We start from the raw sequence: 21,385 nt of genomic DNA, 5'->3' as shown, positions 1-21,385 counted from the left end.
TAGTTCTTATACTTCAGTGTGCATCAGAATCACTGGAGGGCTTATTAAACCACAGATTTCTAGGTCCCATCCCTGAGCTCTGATTCAGGTTCCCAGTAATGCTGCTATGAAACCACTCTTTAAACCATAGTACTAGTCTTAGACAGTGAACGCTTCACTGCTATCTTGGAAATGTCTAGCCTGTGACTTGCAGTTGATCTTAATACTGAGCTTCACCCAATCACTTAATATAATAGGTATATGGTAACCTGTATTTCTGCAAAATAAAGTAAAAATACCTAATCCCTTGTTAACATGAGTGTTTTGTAACCTGCATTGTAAACAGCATTTTCCCCAGAAAATAGAAATATATTATGCTACTCAAATACACAAAATATGAAGGTTTGCTCATTCATTCATCATATAGTAATTGTGCCAGTGCTGTACTAGGTGCTGAAGATGCACTAATAAGCAAAAAAGAAATGCTCCTTGCCCTATGAAAGACAAGTAAATAAGCAATTACGATGCAACTGCTTACCACTAGTGATAGGTACAAGGTACTCCAAAGTCACAGAGCAAGGAATTCAATCATCTAAGGAAATTAGGAATAACCTTCCCTGTCCTAACATTCTCCTTCATACTTAAAGCAACTGAAACATGTGGGGGTTTCCCTATAAATATGCAAGGGTATAGATACTGTTCTCTAGCTCAGGCAGAATAGGCCACTCCCTTTTCTGTGATCCCATGGACCTTACACTCACCTCTATTATCACCCTGTATAAGCTTAGCTTTAGTACTTTATCTCTTTTGCTCACAGTGAGCCCCTTGAAGGCAGAGAATAGCTGTTACACTTTGTGGCCCTAGTTCCTATCGTCAAGGTGAATATGAAAGAGGAAGGGAAAGAGGAAAGAAAAAATGATGAGAAGGAGGGAGGTTCTTGAAGTAGAATGAATACTTTGTTTTTCCACTACTAGGTGTTAGTATAAACCACATTCAACCACTTGGTCGCTCATTATGACTAACAGTGTGCATTAACAAGATGGGTAATGGATGCCATCTGCAACGGTAGAATAGGATAAAATTAATTAGACCACATGGGGATAAAACCTGTTACACTACCCTCATTAGCACCATGCTCTAATCAACCAAACTAACCAATCCTGAAATCAAATGCCAAATTTTTGATAATCCACAATGACTAATAATTAGCAAACCTACTCCAGAGAGCCTAAGTATAGTAAAATAGAGAAAATTACACCATTTTACTCATTCCTTAACTGTTTACTGTGGAGAAGAAACAGCCGGTTTGCAATCCTTAGTGCATCATGATCACTGTAAGAAAGGATAGAGCCTACTAATTGCATGAAGAGGACATTCCCCTTCCCTCTTTAATATTACATGTCATGCAAAAGGATTTGTTTTGCATTTAACTCTGGTTACTGCATCACTTTGATAGATCGGCCTTACAGGATAATATAATCTAAAATTTTGATATATAGCCATGTTCACAAGTAACAAAAATAAAAGAAAAATCATAAGATACCTGAGCCCACAATGACTTATCCTGAGCTGATACTGAACAAGGCTGATTTGATTCATTTCCCTGCCAGAAGGAAGGAATACCCCATAAAAACACAAATGAGAATACGCTAGTAAGTGGTGGGTGTTTATTTTGCAATACTGGCAGCAAAGAGAAGCAAAGCCAACGAACAGCAATAAAATGAAACCAGGTGATTCTTACTTGTAGAGGTCAGGTTGAGGCTGTTCACATTCAATTGCTGCTCTGAGGGTATCAATGGATTCTGCTGTACACAGTGCAATGGTATCACGTACTGCATAATGTGTCTAATTGAAAGCAGAAGAAAAAGTAAAAACAAAAGAAACTGCTTCTTTTCATAATCATACACCCAACTGATTCCAAGAACAAATTTAGTATGTTTTAGTAAGAGGCTTTGGCAGAATAAACAAATATTAACATTTCCCACTATATAAGTTTTATGGTATTATCAAAATATATTACAAATAATTAGAAAGATAACCTGTTGCAAGGGGGTTTCAAAGACAAAAACCTAAAAGCTCTTCTTGACACTGACGGCTGAGAGGATTCTATTTGCAACATGCATATAATTAACTGAAATCCCACGAAAAATTTAATACATTTTTTTTTTCCTGTTTACAGAACTGAGACTTCTTATTTTGCTCACTATAGTGTATGGCAATCAAGATATACACATATGAACTGAACATAACCTTTTCGGTCATAAAAATGCTAAAATTTTGCCAACAGCAAGAAAAAATCATTAATAGTTCCATTACACAAATAGTTTAATTAATGATCTTGAAAATGTTCAACATGGATACATTTTGTACGAGGGGCAGGGAGATGATATGTCTTGCATTAGTCAGATAATTAGAATATTCTATCTGTGTATACTATGCACTTGATTCATCCAGAACTCAAAGCAGACTCCAATGAATCCATTTACATATCATCAAACAAGGGCTAAGTGGACTCAAAGAGTGCACCACTTACACAGAAGGGAAAGCGGTTGTTGCCATCTTGGGGAAATATTACGGCAATGTCTAGATTATACTTAAAACCATCTCCTGATTTTGAAAACCTCTGAGCTTTTATTTTTATTTTTATTTTTTTATTTTAGTTTTTTTAATTGCATTTTAGGTTTTGGGGTACATGTGAAGAACATGCAAGATTGTTGCATAGGTACATACGTGGCAGTGTAATTTGCTGCCTTCCTTCCCTTCACCTATATCTGGCATTTCTCCCCATGCTATCTCTCCCCAACTCCCCACCCCCACTGTCCCTCCCCTATTTCCCAACAGGCCCCAGTGTGTAGTGCTCCCCTCCCTGTGTCCATGTGTTCTCATGTTCAACACCTGCCTATGAGTGAGAACATCCGGTGTTTGATTTTGTGCTCTTGTGTCAGTTTGCTGAGAATGATAGTTTCCAGGTTCATCCATGTCCCTACAAAGGACACGAACTCGTCATTTTTGATGGCTGCATAATATTCCATGGTGTATATGTGCCACATTTTCCCTGTCCAGTCTATCATCGATGGGCATTTGGGTTGGTTCCAGGTCTTTGCTATTGTAAACAGCACTGCAATGAACATTCGTGTGCATGTGTCCTTACAGTAGAACGATTTATAATCCTTTGGATATATACCCAGTAATGGGATTGCTGGGTCAAATGGAATTTCTATTTCTAGGTCCTTGAGGAATCGCCACACTGTCTTCCACAATGGTTGAACTAATTTACACTCCCACCAACAGTGTAAAAGTGTTCCTATTTCTCCACATCCTCTCCAGCATCTGTTGTCTCCAGATTTTTTAATGATCGCCATTCTAACTGGCGTGAGATGGTATCTCAATGTAGTTTTGATTTGCATTTCTCTAATGACCAGTGATGATGAGCATTTTTTCATATGTTTGTTGGCCTCGTGTATGTCTTCTTTTGTAAAGTATTCATCCGATCTTTGACAAACCTGACAAAAACAAGCAATGGAGAAAGGATTCCCTGTTTAATAAATGGTGTTGGGAAAACTGGCTAGCCATGTGCAGAAAGCAGAAAGTGGACCCCTTCCTGACACCTTACACTAAAATTAACTCCAGATGGATTAAAGACTTAAACATAATACCTAACACCATAAAAACCCTAGAAGAAAATCTAGGCAAAACCATTCAGGACATAGGCGTAGGCAAGGACTTCATGATTAAAACACCAAAAGCATTGGCAACAAAAGCCAAAATAGACAAATGGGACCTAATCAAACTCCACAGCTTCTGCACGGCAAAAGAAACAGTCATTAGAGTGAATCGGCAACCAACAGAATGGGAAAAATTTTTTGCAGTTTACCCATCTGGCAAAGGGCTGATATCCAGAATTTACAAAGAACTAAAACAGATTTACAAGAAAAAAACAAACAAGCCCATTCAAAAGTGGGCGAAGGATATGAACAGATATTTTTATTTTTTTTAAACCTCTGTACTTTTAGCTGATTTGATCAGATCAACTTAACTGAAAAAAGAAACTACCTGAAAGTTTTCTTCCTCTAAACAACTTTTTCACTATCGAGAAATCTTCTTGATTTATATCTTGACATTCCCTAAATTCTAACTTCGCTTTTGAACAGGTTGAAAGCAGGTCATTACCATGATTTTGAAATAGAGAATTAGTCATTCAATAGGTAAATGCTGAGACCTAGTCTTCAACTCCAATAGAATAAACAAGCAGAGGAACCCTCCAAAGATACACCCAGAGGTGAGCCACACGAGTAACCCTCCTTGAAGGCAGCATAGAGAGGATATATCTTCATGCCCTGTGGAGCTCTGGACGATGGCCAAGAAAACCGACTGTGCCAGAAAGTATGAGGGAAGTTAAGTTACCCCCGTTTGACCAAATTTACTTAAAGTCACTTGTAATTATTAGTCAGTTATAATTTCTTATACATACATAAAATGTTGCTTCATTACTTATAAAGCAAACATTTGCCAAACTACACCCTATTTTTATTTTTTGAGACAGAGTCTTGCCCTGTTGCCCAGGCTGAAGTGCAGTGATGTGATCTTGGCTCATTGCAACCCCAACCTCCCGAGTAGCTGGGATTACAGGCACCCACCACCACGCCCAGCTAATATTTTTGTATTTTTAATAGAGACGGGTTTCACCATGTTGCCCAGGCTGGTTTTGAACTGCTGACCTAAAATGATCCATCTGCCTCAGCCTTCCAAAGTGCTAGGATTACAGGCATGAGCCACTGCGCCTGGCCCTAAGTTATTTTTAAATAGCAATCAAATTACTCCAGGTTAGGTTTCTTATATTCCAAGAATATACATTTTAAATGAAAATATACAACATTTTAGGGTGGAAAAAAGATCAAATTGTAAGGTTAGCACACATGAAGTTATTTGTAGAGTTACATAGGTTAAGCCTATGATTACTCCCATTTTAAAGAGTCTAAATATTAAATAGGCTGTGTCAATATTAAATTCAATCAGTGCTATAAAAATTGTGGTAACTTTTACTTGGGGCTCAGTTTTTCTACCTAATACCACCCTTTTATCCAAAGATGAGTGTTTGCTTAGAAGTTAAAAGACAATTATGCACTTTGGGAGGCTGACACAGGCAGATCAAAAGGTCAGGAGATGAAGACCACCCTGGCCAACATGGTAAAATCCCGTCTCTACTAAAATTATAAAAATTAGCCAGGCATGGTGGTGGGCGCCTGTATTCCCAGCTACTTGGGAGACTGAGGCAGCAGAATCACTTGAACCCAGGAGGCAGAGGTTGCGGTAGCTGAGACCATGCCATCGTACTCCAGCCTGGGCGACAGAGCAACTCTCTGTCTCAAAAGAAAAAAGCTGTTTTCAAATACAAAACCTGCATAAATAAGAAAATGGTGGTGAGAGGCAATATTGTTTGATTAACTATCCTGAGATCAAAATGTTTAGGCAAGGTTTAATCTCTGTTACCTTGCAATTGGATTCCCCATCAAGACTGGCTGTAGTGACATAACAGGTTCCATCAGTGGTGCAAGATGATAGAAGAATAAGATCACAGGGAAAGGTTTCATCTGCCTGTACTTCTACTACATCACCAACCTAGAATTGAGAGAGAAATAAATATAAATATTTTAAATTCTAAACAAAGCATTCATTATACTCACACAAAAGTCAAAACACTAGCAAGAGGTTACCTCTAGCTCTGGGGCTTTGAGAGTATCTCAGCATCCTACATCATGTGAAAGGTGATGAAAGAATATTACTCAACATTCAGAATCCTCTTTAAGGTCAGAAGGACTTAGGATGCTTTCAGATTACCTTAGCACTGACCTTTACCTTCAATAAATGATTCTGACACCCGTTTGCTCTCTGATATTTCTTGCACAAATGTTTGATAAGACAGTGACATTATCACTTCATGAATGAATCAAGAAAATCTCCATGTCACAAACTGGGCACTTCATGAACACTGAGTAGCCACACTCCCACTCTGTATCATGCCTATTTCAACATACTTTACCTGCCATGTAATAACAACTGTGTTGTTGGGTGCCAGGTCCTTCTTTAGTGTTCAGAATATCTCGGTTAATTAGAGAGGCATTAATTTTTCCCATAATATTTGAATTTTTTTTTTCTATAGCTCACTTTCTGTGAATTCATCTGCTGTCAGGAGAATCATTTAATATAGCAATAAGAAACAATTTCCTATCACCAAGTACCCAAAGCTCAAGGAGAGGAAAAACATGAGAGAAGAAATTATCAATAATTTAATCATGTAGGGAGTAAATCATAACCGTTAAAAGTTTGGACTCTTTAACCTGACTTCTTGTCCCAGCTCTGCCACTTAACTATATGACCTTAAATAAGTGTCTTAGATGACAGCAACTGCCTCAGAGAATTGATGCGAGCATGAAATGATGATACAAGAAAAGTATTAAGCAAAGTGCCTGGCATATATTAACCACTTCAAAGGTGTTAATTATAATTATTACTAACATCTTGCAACTACTTTACTCCCAATTTATGAATAGTCATAACATTTTTTTGGAAAGATATAAGAAATCCTCCAGTCTGGTGCTTCCCAAGATTTTCACGCCATGGTACATATTGAAAATTATAAATAGTACCTTTGTACAGAACCTTCAGGTAAAGGGAAGAGGCTGCTGGATGCAGAAGATAACCCACTTCAGAAGGGAGTTAATATTTGGCACACTGACCTAGACACATTGACTCTGAAATGCTAAGTAATACATGCAACACCTGAATTCTATTTGCAATATGATTTGGCAAATAAAGATGAGGATTTCAAGACCTATTCAGGAACAATTCTATTTTCTTTGTCAATCTTAATCACTAGCCAAGATCAACAGCATCAATAATTGAACTAATTTGTAAATAATATTTTATTTTGTTGGATTGTTCCTTCCTCACTTACATAAACACTTATGTTGCTTACATAAAACCACAATCGGTGCTCAAATATGTAGAAGGGAGATAACAAACAGAATCCTAACACATCTTAGAAGAAGGAAATACTCATTAGAGGTTGGAAGATGACTCTCGGGCACTGACAAAACACACAAAGGGAGCATTTTTTTTGTTCAACAGTTAGGATGTACTCAGATATGAAATATAAAGACCCCTACATCTGCAGTGCAAGCTGAGACTGATGAGATGGGTAGCAGTCAGATCACAAAGCGCTTGACAGGCCAGCCCAAAGGATTTAGGCCTCACCCTAAAGGTAAAAGGATAACTACATGACTTTTAAGACAGGGAATAACATGATTTAGTTAGACAATCAACTCCAGAGTTCTAGTTACCATTTTAAAAGCCACAAGAGAACATCACCTCCCATTACAAACATTAGGAAAAAATGGATAATCTAAAAATAATATGTATTTTTTTAGTCCATCAGAGAGCTGAGGTTGCAAAGCAACCAAGTGAACTGAATTTCCAAGGGTAACAAGTGTTTCTGAGAAGAGACAGGACAGATGAACTGTTTCATAAGTGACCAAGCATAGAAGGAAGAGATGGTTACCATGAAAGTGGGTAAGAAGAAAACAACTAGATTTTTAACCAATTCTTAAAGACTGGGTGTGAGCTAGTATGACAGTTTAGAATCTCTACAAGCCTGAGAGACAAGAGACCATAACCATTCACCAGCTCTTCTCTAGAGGCTTCTACTGAGTGTTCATGTGAAAGCATACAGGCAGCAGACCTAAAATAACCTTTCTCACTGGCACAAGCATACAGTGGTGACTGACTGCTGTGAAGAGACAGGCACAAAAAACATGCCAGAATCATGGACCCCTTTCTCATATTAAGCAAATGCCATTTGCATCTAGGAGGAAGGCAGGAAACCTTCCCTGGCATAGTCTCAGGGAAACATCACTACTGTTAGAGGAGAGGTAGAAACAAAAGTGACCTGCTACAGGGGATGGGACCTGCTACAAGAAATGGGAAAGGAAACCTACTTGTACCAAGAACCTGGCACTGATAGAAGGTAGAAGTTCATCTGGTATCGGGGGTGGGCGGGAATACTGAGAAAGTCTTACCCTGAGGCTTTGGTGCATATGGCTTGCTTAATATTGAGACCGGAACCAGAAAACCAAGAAACGATTCTGTTCCAAGAGCTTTACACTGAGTTACAAACAAGAAATAGCAGTGTACCACTGGAGAAAAAGCAAGGGAACAGGGGGAGGTACCCTCTGTGACTCAGGAGCACAGGATGTGCTGAAAGCAGAGAGTAGCACAGGAAAACCATAAAACATTATCTGGCACACCAGGCCCCACACAAAGCTCAAGGTAATGGCATTCTACCACTTAAGGAATTTGAAGTTAAGTGGCACACTAAAAGCATCAAAAACCAAAGCCAGCCCAACTCTTGACTTGATTGACTCAACCCCCAATACTAGTGGCCTGACAGAAGAAGCCAGGCCCATTTCAGAACAAATATACCACTGACCTCAGTGAATACCATTCTTTTATATACAACGCCCAAAATTCAATTAAAAACTGAGACACACAAAAACACAAGCAAAAAATGAGCCATCATTGAAAGATAAAGCAGTCCATGAAACCAGACCCAAAATTTCCAGATTTTGGAGTTATGAAACAGACTTAAACATAGCTATGATTAAGATGTTAAATGGGTAGGGTGTGGTGGCACACATCTACATTCCCAGCACTTTGGAAGGTCAAGGTGAAAGGATCACTGGCCAGGAGTTTAAGAGCAGCCTGGGCAACTTAACAGAACCCCTTCTCTACAAAAGAAAATGATAATAATAACTAGCCAAGTATAGTGGCACACCTACAAACCCAGGTAAGCTGGAGATGGAGGTAGGAGGACTGCCTGAGCCCAGGAGTTCAAGGCTGCAGTATGCTATGATTGCGCCACTGCACTCCAGCCTGGGTGACAGAGTAAAACCCCGTCTCTTTAAAAAAACAAAAAGATGTTAAATGGTACGGTATCTAGTGGAAAATGTAGACAACATATAAGAGTGGATGAAGAATGCTGGTGGATAGATGAGCAATATAAAAAAAGGAAAATGTAAAGTTAGAAATGAAAAACATTATCAGAGATGAAGATTTCCTTCAACTAGTAGACAGGGTACAACAAAGAAAATAATCATCAATTATGAAGATAGAGCAACTAAAATTATGCAAAGTGATATATAAACAGGAGAAAAATGAGCGTATTTAATTACTCAAGGGAGAAAACGTCAAGCAGTATAATAGTCATGTAATTGGAGTAGAAGAACAAGAGAGAGAATGAGGCTGAAAAAATATTTGAAAAAGATAATGTCCAAGAATTATCCAAAGTTAATCAAAGCCAACAAACAATAGATCCAAGAAAACTTCAAGGATACCTATGATGAAAAAAAATGTAGGCATATCATAGTCAAACTGCTGAAAACTGAAAATAAAAAGAAAAATGTGAAGGCATCAAAGAAACATTATATACACAAGAACAAGAACAGAAATGACAGACTTATTAGAAACTATGCAAACCAGAAGACAATGGCGTAATATCTTTAAAGTACTGAAAGAAAAAAAACCCCTCCAACCCATAATTCTATAAACCCAGAAAAATAATCTTTGTAATTGAAGGTGAGATAAAAACTTTTCCAGAGGAACATTCACTTCTAGCAGATTTACATTATAAAATACTACAGGAAGTTCTTCATGGATAAAAAATAAGATACTATATGAAAATTTAAATCTAGATAGGGAAATGATAAAAATGTGGGTAAATATAAAATAAAGTTCTTATTGTTAATCTTTTAAAAACAATGTTAGGCCAGGCATGGTGGCTCACACCTGTAATCCAAGCACTTTGGGAGGCTGAACCAGGCGGATCACTTGGGGTCAGAGGTTTGAGACCAGCCTGGCCAATATGGTGAATCCCCATCTCTCCTAAAAATGCAAAAATGAGCTGGGTGTGTTAGCGCATGCCTATAATCCCAGCTACTCGGGAGGCTGAGGCAGGAGAATCACTTGAACCCAGGAGGCAGAGGTTGCAGTGAGCTAAGATCCCACCACTGCATTCCATCCTGGGCAACAGAGCGAGATTCCATCTCAAAACAACAACAAACACACCAAACAGGCTGGGCGCAGTGGCTCACACCTGTAATCCCAGCACTTTGGGAGGCCGATGCACGCAGATTACCTGAGGTCAGGAGTTCCAGACCAGCCTGGCTAACATGGCAAAACCCTGTCCCTACTAAAAATACAAAAATTAGCTGGGTGTGGTGGCAGGCGCTTGTAATCCCTGCTACTTGGCACGCTGAGACGGGGAGAATCGCTTAAATCCCAGAGGTGGAAGTTGCATTGAGCCGAGATTGCGCCACTGCACTCCAGTCTGGGCGACAGAGCAGACTCTGTCTCAAACAAACAAACAAAAAACAGTTTTAAAAAAGATAATTACAACCTAGCAATTCTGCTCCAAGTTATATACTCAAAAGAATCAAAGGCAAAAACTCAAATAGATACTTATGTACCAATGTTCACAGCAGCATTAATCAAAATAGTCAAAAGACAGAAATAACTCAAATGTCCATCAACATATAAATGGATAAACAAATTATTATACACATATGATGGAATATTATTCACCTTTATAAAGGAAGGAATTTCTGATACATGCTATAACATGGATCGACCTTGAAAACATTATGCTAAGTGAAAGAAGCTAGACATAAATGAACAAGTATAATTCCACTTACATAAAGTATTGAGGATAGGCAAATTCATAGAGACAGAAAGTATTAATAGAATAGAAGCTACAAGGAGCTGTTCCCTATACTATATCTATTTAGTTCCAATATCTAGTTCCCTATACTATAACTAGTTTCCCTATCTAGATTTAAATTTTTTATCCATGAAGGCGGAAATGGGAAGCTACTGTTTAATGAATAGAGCTTTGTTTGGGATAATAGAGAAGTTCTGAAAATGGATAGTGGTGATAGTTGTACAACATTGTGAATGTGCTTACTATACTATAAATGAACTGTACACTTAAAAATGGTTAAATGGTAAAGTTTATTTTATGTATTTTATTACCAAAAAATATAACTCACTGGCTAAAGCAAAAATAGTAACATATTGTGGGCTTTATAAAATGTAAAGGTAAAACATATGACAATAGTAACACAAAAGATGTGAATGAAGAAATGAAAATATGTTCTCTGAACACACTGGAATTAAATTAGAAATCAATAACAAAAAGATATCTAGGCCGGGCATAGTGGTTCACACCTGTAATCCCAGCACTTTGAGGGGGCTGAGGTGGGTGGATCACCTGAGGAGTTCGACGCCAGCCTGACCAACATGGTGAAACCTCATCTCTACTAAAAATACAAAATTAGCCGGACATGGTGGCACATGCCTATAATCCAAGCTACTTCGGAGGCTGAGGCAGGAGAATTGCTTGAACCCAGGAGGTAGAGGTTGCAGTGAGCCAAGATCACAGCACTGCACTCCAGCCTGGGCAGCAAGAGTGAAACTCCATCTCAAAAAAAAAAAAAAAAAAGATAACTAGAAAATTCCCAAATATTTAGAAATTACATAGCAAACTTCTAAATAATCCATGAATTGAAGAAGAATTAAAGAGAAATTAGAAAATACTAAACTAAATGAAAATGTAAACGTAATATATCCAAATCTGTAGGCTCTTGCTAAAGCAACACTTGGAGGAAAATTTACAGCATTAAACGTGTATATTAGAAAACACATTCGAATCAACTTTTTTTTTACTACTAAATCTAACCTAACACCTCATTTTTACACAAGGAGCTCCCTCTTTACCTCTTAGGCATTGTTCCTCACTCTCTGCCCCAATCCATATGTTTTCACACTCTGCCTCTCTGAATTTTACAATCTATTTCATGCCCATTTCATGTGAGAAAACAGTTTTCATTCCCCTTCTCTAAATTCAGAGTTGGGTTTTTTTTTTTTTTTCCCAGAAGCACTCATTGGGTTCTGACCAGTTACCATCCTGTATTTCTATTCTTTTAGCATTATGTGTCATGACTACTAAGCTAAACAATAAAACTTCTTAAGAGCATGAACCATCTCTTCTTATTCTGTGTAACCCTTCTAGAACTCAGCACAATATTTCAATATATTTTGGTTGATTCATTGAAGTACTAGAGTATAACTTATATTTCTATTTGGCATTAAAGCATGACATTATTATTGAGAGGTGTCTTACTATATCTAGTTTCCAATATTTCTGATGCCAAAAAATACTCCTTCTGTTAAAAATAATGGTGTCTTTACATTGGAATTCTTCAAGTCCTATTACTAAGTCTCATTCTCTGTGCTGTATGAAATTTCATCCAGTCTCATGGCATCACATAGTGTCTACAGACTGATGATACCCAAATTTCAACTTCTAGTTAAAACATCTCCTCTGAGCTCCAGGATTGACAACTCCAACTGTATGTCTAATAGGTTTCTCAAACTTAACATGGCCAAAAGTGAATTCCTGATTTCCTTTCATTCCCACCTCTGTCCCTAAATCTGTTTTTCTCCCAGCTTTCTCATCTTATTTAAAAGCACCAGCATTTTCTTTAATAGCACTATGTAATTCACTCAGTTACTCAGGCAAAAACCAGGAAGGCTATCTTAATTATTCTTTTTTTTCTCTTTCTCTCACCCACTACATCCAATAAATCACTAAATCCTGATGACTCTACCACCAAAAAATATCCTGAATATATCTATTTCCCTTAAAATCTAAACAGGTAGAAGAGAGTTGTGGTTAAGTGCATGGACTCTATAACTAGGTTTGCTTTAATTCAAATCCCAGCTTTCCAACTTACTAGTAATGGGCAAGTTTCTTAACCACCTTGTGCCTCGGTTTCATCATTTGTAAAGAGAGGATAATAAAAATACCTTCATATGGCTGTTGTGAAGTGAGGGTTAAATGAGTTAACAGAATGTAAAAAAGAATGCCTGGCATATATTACATACTATATAAATGGTGACTACTATTTTTATTATTGTAATCAATACTACTATCATCCTAATATAAGCCCTTATCATTTTTTGCCTACATGATAACTGATTGCACATTTGCCCATGCTTTCATTTTGCCTCTCTCCAGTTTTATTTTTAAAAAATCATGGGGTCACTCTCCGGCTTTAACACTTCAAAGACTCCCCACCACACTGAGGTGACCAAGTCTGTCTCTTGCTCAAAAAGAGTCTTAACAAATTCTATCCCCCTACTCCCCAGCCAAGCAATCTACCATTTAGAGGCCGCTGGCTAATAAGCATCTCTTCTCATACATTTACACTCCAGAAACAGCTACATCAAATAGCATTTCACACAATAATTTAATCACAATAGTTTCACATTTATTTAAACAAGATTATACCTGGTTGAGTTCAGCCTCAAGGCAAAAAGCTTGGTGGAGTGAAAGTGAAAGACAGGGGCCTTTGTAAAGGGTTGTGGCGTAGAGTGTCACCAAAATCAGAAAGAGGAAATGAGAGAAAGAGAGAGATGTAGGAGACCTTTGCCTGCTTTGCAATTTTATGTAGTGTACTAGGAGCAACAGATTGCATGCTATGAATCTAGGCTGCCTTTGAGTTTTCTTTCTTTTTTTTTTTTTTTTTGAGACAAGCTCTCACTCTGTCACCGAGGCTGGAGTGCAGTGACTGGACCTCAGCTCACTGCAGCCTCAACTTTTTGGATCCTCCCACCTCAGCCTCTCAAGGAGCATGTCACCATGCTTGGCTAATGTTTTTGTATTTATTTTTTGTAAAGACAGGGTTTCGCCATGTTGACTAGGATGGATTCCAACTCCTAGACTCAAGTGATCCACCCAACTTGGCCTCCCAAGTGCTGGGATTACAGGTATGAGCCACTGTACTCAGACTGCCTTTGGTTCTTATGCTGATTAATGATGCTGAGTTTCTACAATTGTTTCAAAAACTTCAGATCTTAACCTAATCTAGTTCAGCACAAGTTCCCCTTCGACCAGGATGTAGAGAATAGAGAAAAGAAAAAGTAGAAAAAGGAAAACATTCTATGTCAAACACTGGTGACCTTCCCACTCTGTAGTCTTCCTCCCATCCATTACTATAAGAAGTTGCAAGAAAATTTAACTACTGTTGGGCATATGGAGAACTCATAAAATTCAATAAGAAAATAGCCTGCTTAAAAAATGGGCAAAAACTGAGCAGCATCTCACCAACGAAGATATACAGATGGCAAAGAACCTTGTGAAAACAAAGTCCATGTCATATGTTATCAGGGAAATGCTAATTAAGACAAAAATGAGAAAGTACTACACATTTATTAAAATGGCCAACATACAAAGCACTGACAACATCAAAACCCAGTGAGGATGTGGAAAAACAAGAACTCTCATTCATTGTTGGAGGGAATACAAAACAATACAGCTACTTTGGAAGACAAAAAGTTTCTTACAAAACTAAACATATTCTTACCATACAATTCAGCACTCCTTTGCATTTATTCAAACGAAGTGAAAACATACGTCCAAATGAAAATCTGCACACAATGTCTATAGCAGTTTTACTCATAATTGCCAAAATTCGGAGGCAACTAAAATGCCCTTCAGTAGGTGAATGGATAAACTATGGTATATCCAGAAAATAAAACATTATTCATCACTAGAAATAAATGAGCTATCAAGCCACAGAAAGACATGGAAGAAACTTGAAAGCCTATTACTAAGTGAAAGAACCCAATCTGAAAAGGCTGTATGATTCTAAATATGTGACATCCTAGGAAAGGCAAAACTATAAAGACAGCAAAAAGATCACTGGTTACCATGGGTTAGGGGGAAAATAGGAATGAACAGAAAGAGAACAGATGATTTTTAGGGCAGGGAAACTATCCTGGCATGATACTACAATGGATACATATGTACATATATACAAACGTAAGATATGTGGATATGCATCCTACATTTGACAAAACCCACAGAATGTACAACACTAAGAGTGACCCTAATGTAATCTATGGACTTTGGGTGATAGTGTGCCAAAATAGGTTCACTGATTATAACAAATGTACCATTCGGTGTCAGATGTTGACAGCCAGAGAAAATATATTTGGGAATAGTGGGTTTATGGGTACTCGCTATGCTTGCTGCTCAATTTTCCTGTGAACCTAAAACTGCTCTAAAAATATAATTTTGTAATTTACAAAAATCTAATGAGAACCAAAAAGTTAGTGTTTGACATGGACAAGTCAAAAATGTTATTTGACAGGGGTCTTATTGTGTAAATAATAAACAATGATTAACTGGAATAAATAATAGCCTGAGACTGTAAACAAACAACACTACCTTGGAACTCTCATATATTGCTGATGGGAATGTAAAATGGTATAGGCACTATGGAAAATAGTTTGGTGGTTCATTAAAAAGTTAAACACACAATTACGATATAACCAAGCAATTTTCCTCCTAGGTTTATACCCCAAAGAATTAAAAACAGATGTTCAAACAAAAACTGCAATTCAATGTTCATAGTAATTCATAGCAGCCAAAAGGTAGAAACAACCCAAATGTCCATCAGCTGATGAATAAACAAAATGAAATGTTATTCAGCCACCAAAAGGAATGAAATACTGATATATACTGTAATACAGATGAACCTAAGAAGCTAGACAAAAAGGCCACATAGTATATAATTGCGTTTACATAAAACATTCAAAATACATATACCCATAGGGACAGAAAGAAGGTTAGTATTGCTAGGGCCTGGGAGGAGGGAGAAATGTGCAGTAACTGCTTATGGGTATAGGGTTTCCTTTTTGGATGATGAAAATGTTCTGGAACTAGATAGAGTTAATGGCTGCACAACATTATGAAGTACTAAATGACACTAAATTATACGCTTTAAAATGGTCCATTTTTAGCATAAAAAAAAAGGAGTGGACTAAGAAAAAATACCTTGATTTTTTCACTTTCTTTTCTCACTCGCTTTGCATTTTCAATAATGTAAACAGTGCTTTTGTTGACTTCATTGTCAGCTCTGTGTCTCAGCCAATCCTCATATCCCTGAAAGATAGAAATAACTATATAATAGAGTTCAGATACTGAATAAACTTGTTAATAAATTTCTGTATCCTCCCCTGAGTCAACAGCAGATATTTATATTTATAGCATTAATTTAAACTCAGTCTGTTAAAGAGACAATGCTGTATATTTTAATAGCAAATCTGAGATATACTTTCAAAATACCCTTTAGGTAAATAGCTTTATTTAAATCTACTTCAGATGAAAAGTCCAAAGTAAAATGAGCCATTAGATCTTTCTCTGATTACTTTTAACTGTAGTTAAAAGTAAAATACAGTGTTAAGTTTTCTCCATTCTTTAGATAAACATTAATGAAAACACAAGCATTGGAGACTTATTATTTTGTATTTGCGAAAGACTATGATTAATTCTAATTGTAGTCTTATTCAAGTTAATGTTAATTCTCTCTACTTTTTAATTTGAAAAAAGATCGTCCTGGGTTTGTATTTTCTTATCACCATAATCACTTACGTATAATCTTTTGAACATGCTGTAGTAGACTGTTCGAGTAATCACCTCCAAGGGAGTATTTTAATTATTTCTCACCCACAAAGAATAGAAAAGGCAAGCTAGGACTGTTTTGGCAGAGAAGCTATGATAAGTTTTAGAGATCAACAGCTAAACTTTTCAACTGACTTAGTGATAAAAAAAAAAATACAAATTGGTATCCATTTTTACACTTGATCTTAGCCAAAAGGCCGAGAAGTGATAGGTATCCATTTTTTATAGTTAAAAGTAATCAGAGAAAGATCTAATGGCTCATTTTACTTTGGACTGTTCATCTCGAGTAGATTTAAGCCAGAAGATCTAAAGAAGGAGGATGTTCATTTGTTTGAGCATGACCTCCTCTCATTTTTTATATACCTTTGCCTTGTTCATTGTAATGATGTCTGTACCTTTTAAAATACAACTGTTTGAAAAATCTCTTCATCGCCTCCCCCCACTTTTTCCCCCTCAGGTGCTATATCTAGTCTTCTTCTGTCCTCTTTATGACAATACTAGGCTATCACTTTATAGGGTACATTCTGTGATGCTGGTGAAGAAATAAAGGCCCTAACATGAACCAGTATTGGGAGTAGAATGAATCAGTAAAAAAGCTTTTGAAAACCACACATGCTATTCTTGGAACTAGCAATTTTATGATGTTAAAGAAAATAATCCTACCAGCCTAAGGGAAAGAACATTCCAAAAGTCTTTATTTTGCAACTGAACACTTGATAAAATACTCTTATAGTTCCTGGTAGGCAAGATACAAGACCAGATAACCCCAAGAGGAAAGGTAATCTTGTTCCCAGTACTGCTAAGAAGACCTTTTTTTTTGCAAGCTTCTTTGGTATCCTTTTTAAAAGCACTTTGTTAAGTATCATCTAAAAGTATGTTTGTAAATAGTTAGATCCTGTGGACTGACACAACACATGATTAACACTGTTAACCTACCTTTTCGCCTCCAGTTTTCTGTTTCTATTTTAATCTGGAATTTTTCAAACATACTAGCATACAAAATGTTCAAAATACTTCAAAGACATCCATATCACAATCTGTGGCAGTCTATCAGCTCTGACAAAAAAAACAGGAAATGTCCCCTCTATCTACTACCCCCTGCAGCAGTATCAGGAAAAAAACAATAAAATTATTCTTTGAGTTCTCTGCTATAGGCAAAAACAATTTTAAAAATCCACAACAATGGGAGTTTTCACATAGACATACCACACTGAAACAATTAATGTGCATTAAAAATCTACCTCCTATTTCCTGACTGGGCTATACTTTCTACCTGCTTTCTTTTACATTTACACCCCCTCACACAGATATTGAAGAGGAAACAAGGAAATATTAAGGATGTGCTTTACTATCATTTTAATAGGTTTTCAACAAGTAACAAATGCAAAATAAATCCAGCCAGGCATGGTGGCTTACACCTGTAATTCCAGCACTTTGGGAGGCCGAGGTGGGCAGATCACCTGAGGTCAGGAGTTCGAGACCAGCCTGACCAACATGGTGAAACCCTGTCTCTACTAAAAATACAAAAATTAGCTGGGCGTGGTAGCAGCTACTCGGGAGGCTGAGGCAGGAGAATTGCTTGAACCCAGGAGGCGGAGGATGCAGTGAGCCAAGATCGCATCACTGCACTCCAGCCTGGGCAACAGAGGGAGACCCTGTCTCAAAAAATAATAATAAATAATAAAATAAAAGTAAATCCATAGAAGATAATGCCCACTGTATGTAAATGTGAAAAAGGGCCTTTGACAATGAAATTCCAACAAGCCTGGACTGAAATGCAGTTGCAAATATAAGTAAGAAATTTACCTGCTTGATGGCTGTAACAGTTATAACAAAGAAAAGTGGAAGTCCACTGGTAACTGGGCTAGTTGGTGTGTCTACCGTGACCTAGGTAAAGAAATTAAATTGAAAATTAGTTATTAACGCATATGCAGCATTTTACATGCTGCAAACATTTCAAACAGAAACACAGATGAAACACGTTCCAGTAGTAGGGTAAATATTAATTTTCATTAAAACAAAAGCAAACCAAATGACAGTTTAACAAATAGTCCTAAATTCAGGCATAGTTTTTATCTCAGCTCAGATTAACCCCTTTATTGAAATATATCCATTCACTTACCACCTATTTGCTAAGCACCATTCTGTCAGCCCTTGTGCTATTTGCTATTATCAGCCAAGCTCTAGATACACTGCTTTAAACCAGATAAAGACAAGTCCCTGCCTTCATGTACCTGGCAGCTTATAGGAAAAATCAGATAGTAAAACAAGTATGTAGATGCTGAGGTCTGAAGGGTAAAAAGAAGTTTAACTAGATGAAAGGTAGTTTTCTAGGCACAGTGAACAGTATATGCAGGTCTTTGGGAAATAAAGGAAGCCAGTGCCAAGAGGGAGTGTGGTGTGAGATGGGGCTGGAGAGGGAGGCAGGAGCCAGTCTGTGCAGGGCCCTCTAGGCCAAAGAAAGCTGTTCATTCTTTATCCCACAAATAACAGGAAATCCTTGAAAGTTTTAAACAAGGAAAAGTCACATGAACAGAACTGCATTTTGAAAAGATCATTCTCACTGCTCTGTGGAAGATGAATTAGAAGAGAACAAAAGTGAAGGCAGGGTCATTTTGGAGGCTATTTCTGTAATCTAGGTGAAAGATGATGGCTTGGACTAGAGTGTTAGCAGACACAGAAAGAAGTTCTATAAATATTTAGGAGGCAAAAATGGCATGAGTTAGACGGTAAGTGCTTATTAAAGATGTCTCCCAAGTATCAGGTTAGCATGCCTAGGTGGATGTTGTCATCATTCACTGAGACAGAAAATACTGAACGAGAACTAGATTTAAGGGAAGATGGTCATGAGTACAATCTGCCCTCACAACTTGTTGACTCTCATCTCCAACCCTCCATCAGGCCTGCTCCTGCCATACACGTGTGTTGTAGATACAACATATACTTCCATGTACACAAGGCTTCTACATGCTTCTGTCACTTTAGGCAATCTCTTCCCTGTCCCCAAAATACCAGTTCAGCGTTCTCCACCAGGTAAACTCCTTCTAATCCTTCAAGGCTCCATTCAGATACCATCTATTTTCTGAACACTTCTCAAATTCCTCTTGGGGAGAAAAAAATGATAACTTACACTGTATACCCAAAGCATTTTGTTCATGCTTCTTGAATGGCTTTACTACATTAAGTGAATACATAACTGTTATATGACTGGTCTTCTTAGCTTTAGCATAAATTCCTTAAGGGTAGAAAAGCTGTATCTTGATCTTCATTGTACCTGCTACCATTTTTGTTGTCTGCCCTACTGCATAGCACACAATAAGTGGGTGAGTAGCATACATTTGCTGAATTGAAATGAAATGCACTGCCCACCAAGTAGAATGATTCTTGCAAGTAGAATCCTCGAGGTAGTTTATTCTATGTTCGTAAGACATCTGACCATGGATCCAGAGGAGCTCCTTTTCAAATCTTCCATCATTCATGATTAAAATAGGCTCTTGCCCATATTATATCCCAGATAGATTTTAAGTAGCAAGGCTAAATTCAATTATAGCACCATTTACTCAAACCCTTAAAGTGAGTAAACAGAAGCACTTAACATCAACAAGGCATTTGAGCAATTTCATTGGGATTTTTCTGCTTCATTTAAAAAATGAAATGAGAAAAAAAGTACCTTTAATGTAAAATTTTCAGGGGTAATTATGGCGAGGAAAAGATTTTAATAGCTTACAGATTCAAAGATGGAAGATGCAATTTAAACTGTCTAAAATTTAAAATGCAAAACAGTGGAAAGAATACAGAGAAGCAGATTAATCTACTAGGCTCTCACCCTTAAAGTGAGTAAATGAATGAGGGAGAGCAAAAATGGTAATCAGGAAGATAAGTGAGAAGTTTCCAATTAGGCTGAAACTGGTATGTAACAAAATAAAACTATTAGTTTGAACTATTTTCAATTTTGATATATTCCATTTCATTTAATGGTACACAATACACATCGTCCTAGGAAGAGCAAAGATATGAAACCCATGAAAGTTTCAAAGAAAATAATGAAATAAAATCTCAATAGGTTTTCTAGCAAAAATGCCACTTTAGAAATCCATAAAATGATCATCTTTAAATGTTATGTTTCTACTTTTCTAAGAAGTCATATTATAATAAGCTCTGGAATGTTTTTTTTTATTACATGGCATTTTAAGGTTAGAAATAGATTGAAAATTTGTTTGAAGCAATCAAGTTTCAACGTTAAGTGGCTGTTTAAGGAGCTCTTACCTGTACAAGGAAAATTATGAGAAAATAAAAATTTGCAATTCTTCTAAACTGTTCAAACAGATTCTTTGGGAGAAAATTCCAAAGTGTATACTGTAAGGGAGAAGAAAAAATAACACTGTTATGAAGGAAACTTGGAAAATCTTTATAGTAATGACTGATTACAGGTCCACATTATCATATAAAGCGATATTTAGTATGTCCAACTCATTGAAATCCAAACCTCACACATACGCATAAGCATATATTTAGAGACACAGTATATAAAAACCTTTTTCAGAAATAAAGTTTTCATTCTAAGCATTACAATAGTCATCTGGTCTCATATCTTTGCTTTCTCTGACCCAATCCAAATTAGGTTCCTTGTTATGTGTTCTCATGTCATCCTATATATACTTACTTAATAACACTCATTATAGTGAATTATATATGTGCACATTTTAAATTAAAGATTCTCTCTCAATAAGCACTGAGTTCTATATGGGCAGGTTATTTACCTGTATTGTTTACATTTTTCCCAACACTTAACACAGTGCCTGGTACAAGGTAGACACTAAATTATTT

At 37.0% G+C, this 21,385-nt stretch overlaps 1 protein-coding gene and 1 pseudogene across 6 annotated transcripts in view; both read right to left on the bottom strand.

Annotated features, from left to right (window-relative positions):
* ATP11C (ATPase phospholipid transporting 11C) overlaps positions 1-21,385 on the bottom strand; it is a 220,415-nt gene that overhangs the window by 74,542 nt on the left and 124,488 nt on the right. For all 6 annotated transcript variants that reach the window (XM_012469904.2, XM_064360833.1, XM_012469903.2 and 3 more), the window contains exons 3-7: positions 20,825-20,914; positions 18,365-18,445; positions 15,932-16,039; positions 5,470-5,598; positions 1,721-1,824 (exon numbers count right to left, since the gene is read on the bottom strand). In XM_012469904.2, coding sequence (XP_012325327.1) covers positions 1,721-1,824; positions 5,470-5,598; positions 15,932-16,039; positions 18,365-18,445; positions 20,825-20,914 — 512 coding nt within the window. The remainder of the gene's footprint in view (positions 1-1,720; positions 1,825-5,469; positions 5,599-15,931; positions 16,040-18,364; positions 18,446-20,824; positions 20,915-21,385) is intronic.
* Positions 16,617-16,767, bottom strand: LOC135269410 (U2 spliceosomal RNA; annotated as a pseudogene).

The sequence above is a fragment of the Aotus nancymaae genome, unplaced genomic scaffold (assembly GCF_030222135.1).
Source record: "Aotus nancymaae isolate 86718 unplaced genomic scaffold, 86718_ANA_hifiasm-v0.15.2.pri h1tg000004l, whole genome shotgun sequence".
Classification (NCBI taxonomy): Eukaryota; Metazoa; Chordata; class Mammalia; order Primates; family Aotidae; genus Aotus; species Aotus nancymaae.
Note: the sequence above shows the minus strand (reverse complement) of the source record. Positions and strands in the feature narration are given on the sequence as shown.